At 51.5% G+C, this 8384-nt stretch overlaps 1 protein-coding gene across 1 annotated transcript; it reads right to left on the bottom strand.

Annotated features, from left to right (window-relative positions):
- Window positions 1–763: 763 nt before the first annotated feature.
- On the bottom strand, window positions 764–2797 carry Rnf186 (ring finger protein 186). Its single transcript, XM_046418890.2, has one exon. The coding sequence runs from the start codon at window positions 2617–2619 to the stop codon at window positions 1930–1932; it is 690 nt and encodes a 229-aa protein (XP_046274846.1). The 5' UTR covers window positions 2620–2797; the 3' UTR covers window positions 764–1929.
- Between the last annotated feature and the right edge of the window lie 5587 nt (window positions 2798–8384).

Below are 8384 nucleotides of genomic sequence, written 5' to 3'. Positions count from 1 at the left end.
TTTCTTTGAATAATGATTCCTGTTTTGTAACCACAAAGTACCTATGAGCCTGCCAAAATGAAAAGTATATATGATTAATTTCACAAGTAAGGATTGGGATTCAGCACCTTCACTTTGGTGTCTGTGTTGTTTCTTCACCCCCCTTTCGCCTAATCTCACCATCCGTTCATCTCCTGAGACCCCCTGTTGGAGCTGGACTCCGACATTTTGTCTTGGTGAAGGACTCAAGAACTGGAGAGAACAGGAGTGGAGGATGAGTGGGGAGAGATGTTCTTTCCCTGTCCAACTGGCTGCCATCCCAAACTGCACATGCCCAAGGCCAGCTTGGGAGGTGGTCTGGTCATCTACTTATCCTTTGGAGACAGGGTGTTCTCAGCCCACGTGGCCCAGCTTACAAGCGTGGGTCCACCTGGGCCCACACACTCTTCCTTGGTACCTGAAGTTGCCTAGCAAGTACCTTATAAGAAAACATTTAACATTTTGAAGAACTAAAGAATAATGGATTGCATACACACATCTAGACTTCTCTTTGCATGTGTCCACAGGGAATATGACCCATGTCTGATGTTCTGGGGCCCAGTGGGGTTCTCTGCTCTTGAGATTTCCAGGACTTTTAGTAATAATTCAGACCAACTAGCTCAGTTAGGGGAAAAGGAAGCTCGGAGAATAAAAGCCCTTGCTCAGCAGCACATGAGCATGGAGCCAGGCTCAGCCCCCCCCCCCCCCCCACTCCTGACACCATGAACTGTGCTCAGCTGGGGACTCTCATCCTTCCAGGAGGAAAGAGACAGGAAAAGATGGTGCACGGTGCCTGGAGAGCCCCTCTGAGTTTCCAAGTCTGTTCCCAATTATGTGGCCTTTGGAAGAAAATAATGTGTCGCCTCCGCTGTCTGTTCCCCTGCACTCCCAAGTCCAGCCCTAGCTGGGTCCCGATGGACCCCCACGGGAGGTCCTTCCCTCCAGCAGATGCCTTCTCTCTGTGGAGCAGCAAAAGTGGTCACAAAGAAGACACTGTGACTCTCAGGGCGAGGCTGGGTTATTGGTGGGGACCGTTGTGTTTATGAGGCCTCTTATCTTTATGACAGAGCTCAAACAGGGACACGAGATGCATTAACAAATACAACACCGTCCATAAAGACTGCGTTCTGCAGTGAGGGACTGCGCATCCGAAGGGCAGCTGCACTCGCTGTGCAGGTGCACAGGGACAATCCTGTAGTCCCAAGGTTCTCCCTTAAGTCGGGGGCTGATGAGTCAGAGCAGAGAGTCCCTGTGTCGATGCTGAGAGCAGTGCCCAGTCCCCTGCCTCTCCTGCCTCCCCAGATCTTGCTTGCTAAACACGGACCCCTGCAGCCTCAAAAGCAGCATCCTTCCCTGCAGCATCCCTCCCTGGGGCCGACTCAGTGGGAGATCCCAACAACAGAGCCTTCCGTGAGTGGGGATGGGCGCAATGACATTGGAGGAAGATAGAAGGGTCTTGTGGAAGAGTCAGGAATGTGCGCAGACTGCCCCCCAAACAAAGCACCAGACAAACCAAGAAAATAAAACCAGCCACATCAACTGCAAAAAAAAAAAAAAAAAGTCGTGGTTCTGTTTGTTCTGCACTGAGGTCAACACTGCAGTACTTTCATCAAGTGACACAGGAAACCAGGCGCCATGGAATAAGAGCTACGGGAAGCTCCGCTTTGTGGCATCCAAGCAGTTGGTGCCTCCTCCCCACCCGCCAACAGTTTAGCCACGCTACACCAAGGGCAGGGGTGAGCCCACTGTCCCAGCACAGAGTTCTTGACCCGAGTCGGCCATCCTAGCTTTGACATGCAAGTCCGGCTGGCAGTCATCTCCCAGGGTTCATAGCCTCTTACCCTGCTGGCAGTGAACGTCAGGGGGCCCAAGAGGCAGAGGGGCTGCCAGGGCTGCCAGGGCCCGGGCCTCTCAGGCGATGGAAGCAATCTGGCTATGTTTCCGCTCTCTGCAGAGGAGAGTCCTGGGGCAGGGCCAGTGGCTGCCCTGGCTGTGGGGGTAACAGCAGAACAGGGTGGACATCAGCAAGGCCAGGGCCATAATGATGGCCAGCACCCACCGGATGACGCCTGGGTAGATGAAGGGCAGGATGAGGATGATGAGCAGGACCAGCAGGAGCAGGTGCACTGCCAGGCGTCGGGCCGCCACGCGATTGGCACTGGCCGTGTCTTGCTCGTCCTCTCCTGCCAAGCTGGGGTGATGCCCTGCCTCTGAAGTTGTGGCACCCGCCAGCCCCTGGGGACAGAGCCGCACTTCCAGGCATGGCTGGGCCAACCGCCCCACCACCGTCTCCTGGTCACGCAGGCTGCAGATGAGACCTCCAGGGACAGTGGTGGGCTTTCGACACAGAGGGCAGGTGACCACCCAGCTGTCGTCCTGCACGCACAGCAGGAGCTTCAGGCACACGGCACAGAAGGTGTGCTGGCAGCTCAGCACCTTGGGGCACCGGGCGCAGCTGTAGGGCTCCCGACACACCAGGCACTCCAGGTCGCCTTCTGTGGAGCCACGGTGACATCCAGTGGACCCCGAAGTCACGGTGGCGGTGGCAGTAGCTCCTGCGGAGATGGGTGGCGGCTGTTGCTGGGCTTCCATGCAGGACATCGTGGGCACAGAGCCGGTGGCAAATGCCTGCTGGGCACCTGGGCATCGACGGGAAGTGTCAGCCAGCGCCTCCCCGACTTGGGTGGATCCTGACCCTGTGCCGGATGCCTCCAGCCTCCCCGGCCTGTGACAGCAGCTGTGTCCCTTTTCTCCCAGGACTGCCCGGCTTGTTTCCGGCTGTTCAGTGTCCCCTCTGTTATTATTATTTCTTTACTCGAAGGGTTAATCAGTAACTCGTGGGCCTGGAGACTTTGAATTGCCTGATAGGAAGGCCAAAAGGGGCAGGACCTAATGAATCAGGACTTTCCTGTTGGGGCCAGGTGGCTGGTGAGTGCCTACATGACCGTGTGGCTGGTAAGCTTTGGGATGCATCAGCAACCCCCTTCAATCCCTCTCTCAACCCTTTAAAATACAGATGCCTAAGCCTCAGACCCAGAGATGAAGATTTGGCAGGTCGGGATGGGCACCTAAAAGTCCACACTGTGAGCCAATGTCTGATGTGGGTGGCTGGGGAACCCCACTTTGAGAAATGCTGCGGTGAATCGCTGGGGACAAAGCCGCACTTCCAGGCCTGGATGGGCCAACCGCCCCACCCCCGTCTCCTGGTCACGCAGGCTGCAGATGAGACCTCCAGGGACTGGGCTGCCATGGACCTTTTGGGTGTCAGGATCAGTGGGAAGAAGTTTATGCTCTGAGCCCATTTGCAATCAGTTGGCCTTGTTAAAAGAAAGAAAGAAAGAAGTGGTAAGAAAGAAAACCAAACCAGGCCCCGCCCCCACGTGCTCACACTCAGTTCCCTTTGGGCCCTTAGAGTCACAACAACTGTTATCAACGGTTACTGATTCCTGAGCATCTCATTGGTGCCTTCCAGGCACAAGCACCTAATAATAGGTGTCATTAGTCTTGTGCATGGCCTTCAGGCCTGAACCCAACTGTCACAAGCGCACCTGCCCTTTATTTGAGCCTGCTCCGGGCCAACCCTGTGCCCTGGGTCCTCTGTGCTCTCGGATCCTGACCCCATAAGGAAGGCCTGGAAGCAGGGGCAGGGTGTGGTCAGGGTAGGCCTGCTGGACGTCTGCCAAGGGGCCTTCCACAGGGGCAGGACCTACGAGCGTCCAAGGTATGGTCCCCAGTCTCATGGAACTAACCCCATGGATTCACGCAGGTGCAATTGGCCTCGGGGCAGCTGACTCAAGCTGACAGGCCTCACGTGGGCTGGCAGATAGAAGCAGCATGCAATTAGGAAAATGTGACTCCTTTTCCTTGCCCTGGATGCCAGAAGGGTGGGGTGGCACACCCTCTCCCTCAGCATGCAGGCTGCACTGAATCCAGAAAGATGTGCCGAGTGGTCCCTTGCTGCTTATGTCACCTAGCACTGGTCACATGGTGTCCACCGCTTCTGATTCAGCCCTTCCCTTTACCCCAAGGGGCACGCACTGCAGCGCTGTGTGCCAGAGCCCAGGTGGGCGAGGGCTCCTCTTGCTCCCCTCCCCGTCCGGGCCCTCTGTCTCTGAAATCCCACCCTCCATCATCCCATCCCGCTTCTCCTCAGCCTTCAGCTCCACAGTCAGTTACTCCTAACATTTTCCCCCACCTGAAGGGGGTCTTGGATGTAGCCCTGGGCATCTGTGCCCAGCATTCATTTTCCACTTTGGTGGCAACAGTGGCCCTTTTCACCTCAGGCAATCACCGCTCCCCCACCACCCTCCAGATGTGACTCCACTAGGGCCGGTGCCCTCCTCCACCTCTGCAGGGGCTGCTGTGATGGGATTCAGGCCAGCCAATCAGCAGAATCCCTCCTGCTGGCTGCAGCCATTGGTTCAGGCACAGACATGTGAGCTAAGCCCAGCCAATGAGATTCAATTCTGGGACTTCTGTTGGAACTTTGGGGGAAGATTGCTTTTCTACTGGGGTTTCCAAGCTTGAGGGAGGAACCCAAGAACTTCTGGGAGCGCTGTGTGCACAGACTCAGTCCAAGATTAAGGTCAGGGCCAAAGAAAGATGAGAGAAGAGTCAGACAAAGGCCAATGACATTATTTGAACAGTTGGAACCAGCCATGTCCAGAGCCAGCTAGCTACCTTTGGATTTTTCAATTATGTGAACTCAAAATCGACTCCAATGTTTGTGTGTGTGTGTGTGTGTGTGTGTGTGAGAGAGAGAGAGAGAGAGAGAGAGAGAGAGAGAGAGAGAGAGATGGGCTGGGGACTGAACCCAGGGCCTTGCACCTAACAGACAAGTGTCCTGCCCTTAGAGCTAGACTCTTAGCCCCAATTTTTATGTTTAAGTCAGTTCAAATTGTATTTCTGTTCTTTAGGAATAAAAGACTTCTGAGCAACACAACGGTACCTGAAGAAAAGAAAACTTTACTTGCCCTCAGACAGGGTCAAGTATTGACAGGACAATCAGACTTTGTGCACAGCCAAGAGTGACCTGAGACCTACTGTGCCACAAGAGACCATATTATTCCCCTGCTTTAACTTGTATTATATAATGTTCTTTTAGTTTTCTAGACCCTCAGAAGGGTTGGGGATGGGGGCCACATTGATCGATAATGAAAAATTGGAAATCAGGTGAACAATAGCTAGATGTCAGCTTGGCTAGTATCCCCCCACCCCTCTCTCCTAGCCAGTCAACAGGAAGCCACATCATCAAAAGGTAGATGGAGGGGGTGGAGATCAAACCAAGGGAAGTCATCTGGGGTTAGCATCTGAAGAGCACCTTCCGAAGTTAACCTCCATCAAGTAAACATATTGGTTGCTACGCCCCAAATATCACAGAAATATACAAGGTAGAACTTGAAAGTCCTTTTTACCACTACTGCTGTGAAATGATCTGTTAACAGCATGTTCCTTCATGTTCTCCTCCTACCATCCTGGCTTGGGAACAACTTTGTTTTTAAAGGCGCCTTGCCTAGTTATTATCCATACCAACTTTATTGTTGGAAATCTGGCTCCCGTCACTTTACTAACCACATGATCTTGGGCCAGAATTTCAACTGCAAGGAAGCTCAGTTTTTTAATTTGATAAGAGACAGATAATAACACTTCAAGGAAATTATGGAAGGTTATCTAACCTCCCTTAACCCTACTAATACCTGCTCAGTAATTTATGCCCCCGTAGGTTGTAACTGACCTGAGTGTAATCGATCTTTCCTGGGAATGTGATAAGAAGCTTTGGTGATGGCTTAGCCAGGGCTTCTTAAAGATAAGTGATGTGGGCGGGCTCTGGGCATACCTAAAGCAGATCCAGCCCAGGGAAAGGACAAAATGACTCTTGGAGACTGAAGCTGTCGCATGCACCCAGGTTTCACATTCTACTCTGTTACATTTGTGCTTGCTGTGATATTTGAGACCTGAAACATATGCATCCTTCCACATCTCCAAACAGAACATATTTGTTTATTTTAATTGCTGTGCAAATATGAACTCATTTTGTTTTCAGTAAAACTAATGTTTTTCCCCTTGAAACGCAGTTTCTTTTATCCTGAGTCTTCTCACAGCCTGAAGTGGGGTGGAATTTCACACCTAGCTGCAAGTGCAGAAGTTGAGAGGGGTGGATCTCCTCAGAAGTCACAGGCGCAGGTAACCGCAGACCCTCTCCCTGCCCAAGACATTTCTGATCTGAGCTTCAGGTCCTGCGTTGAATTCATTGGCAAAGAGTCAGACAGCAGCAGTGTCATGAGATTAAACTGTCTGACCCATTCCCTGCGTCTGTGGTCTGCCCTCGCCCTATGCTCGGTTGGCTGCAGAGAGCTGGTGCTCTGCCAAACGCCCATTGCCTGCCAGCTCCCCGCTCCTCTGTACCGGGAGCTCATGTTGCTAACTGAAAAGCCTCTGTGCTCCTCCAAAGTCAGCCACAGTTGAAAATCCTCCTTAACTTTGTTGAATCCCGATTTTGTCTTTAATTTATTTGCCTGTGGAGCCCCTCCCTGCTTTTAATGGTGGTGCTGGAGGTTGAACCCAGGGCCTTGCACATGCTAAGCATGTGCTCTGTGACTGAGCTACACCCCCAGCCCTTGAGCCTTTTCCTTTACAACACTCAGTGACACTGTGTGTGTCACTGGGGTTCTGAGAGACATGGTTTGGGAAATGCTGTTGAGAGAGCTAAGCCATTAAGAAGTTGCATTTGATTCTTCTTTCTAACGGCTCTCATTGAGTGGTATTCTGGAGTTGTTCTGGTATTCTTCAAAGGATACTAAAAAAAAGAAAAGGGGGTTTTAAAACCTGTTATTACATTTCAATTCAGAGATGTGGCCAGGAACACTATACATGACAGTACTCAGCATCACCTGTGTAGTGATAGTTTTCTGTAGGGTCTGAGGGTAGGAAAAAGCTTTTTGCTTCCTTGGATGGCAGATTATGTCTGTCCGCACTCCTCAGATATTGTGGATTATATAATTGACTATTTTCCATCTTCTCTTTGGCCAACAGGAAGCCCAACCATAGCAACTGTGAAACACCACATTTGGTATGTGCCAATGCATTCCACCCCCCTCCCCTTAGTCCATGCCTCCAATTCTAGTTTGTGGTTTACCTGGAACTGACGTCCAATATTTGACTTTTTATTTATATTTTAAATAATTCCAATTGTGGAAAGAGGAAAGGAAGAAGAAAGAAAAGTAGCGGGGGAGTTGGCCCACACAGGGCAGAAGGCAGAGGTGATGGGGAGAGTGTGGGCGTGTCCTGTGGCTTTTTCAAGATTAAATCCTGGGCTTCCGCCTCTTTCCACTCAAGCTGCCCTGGATACGGAAGCTTGCAGATGACATATGCCCATCTGAGGACATTTCTCCCTCTTCTCTGTCACCACCTTCCAGGGAGCATGGGTCTGGATCTGGACCGCTGGACCATGTGAATATGATCCTCCCCAGCATTGCCTAGGACCCATGCAGCTTTTCTCCAGGGTGATCAGCTTCAGGTCAGGAGGCTGCCAAACCGGCCTCTCTTTGCTCCCCAGATGTCCAGCCCTGGCCTTTACGGAGCCCCTTGGAAGGAAAACATTGGACTAGAAATAATTGAAGTTCCTGAGCACATGGGCTTTGAGTGGAGGGTGGGAGGCGGTCTTTGAGTTGACCACTAGGTTGATTGAATCGATAACATGGAAACCACCCAACAGGACTTGGAACTCCTCAGTCGCGATCCATTTTCTATATAATTTGGGGTCAATTAGGGGTCCTGGGACAAGGGCCTCGCCTGCCTGTCCATGTCCAGGTCTTCTACCCCTGCCACCTGGGTTGAAGAGGGGGCCATGGTTGGTTTCCCAGAACCAGACCAGGGTTCAAGTCTTAGCTGTGCATCTTTGGGCAATCATTTTAACCCCTCTGGTTTTCAATTTCCTTATTTATCCAATGGAGGTCAAAATAGCATTTGTGTCAGGAATTTTGGGGTCCTAAGAGTTGAAAAATTCAACTCAAGCTGGCCTAACCCACAAAGAAAGGGCAGTTCTTGGCTCATGTGACTGAGAAGTCCAGAGATGTTCTGCTTTTAGTGTGTTTTGACTGTGTGGCTCTGCCAAGGGCTTATGTTAAGTGTGTGTTTTCAGGGATTAGTCATTTACTCCTTCCAACACACCTAAGAAGTAAATATCATTGTGGGTGAGAAAACTGGGTCACCGAGGAATTAAGTTGAACTATATGGCTAGCAAACGTCAGCTGGGACCCAATCCAGGGAGCCTGACTGCTGGGTGGCTCTCTAACCACCACGCAAGTGCCTTGTCTGTGTTCCCTCCTGACCCGTTTCTTCATCTATCAGAAGGGGCAACATTTTCT

The sequence above is a fragment of the Marmota monax genome, unplaced genomic scaffold, assembly GCF_021218885.2.
Source record: "Marmota monax isolate L192 unplaced genomic scaffold, Marmota_monax_Labrador192_F-V1.1 WCK01_AAM20220418_F8-fsc00008, whole genome shotgun sequence".
In the NCBI taxonomy this organism is placed as follows: Eukaryota; Metazoa; Chordata; class Mammalia; order Rodentia; family Sciuridae; genus Marmota; species Marmota monax.
Note: the sequence above shows the minus strand (reverse complement) of the source record. Positions and strands in the feature narration are given on the sequence as shown.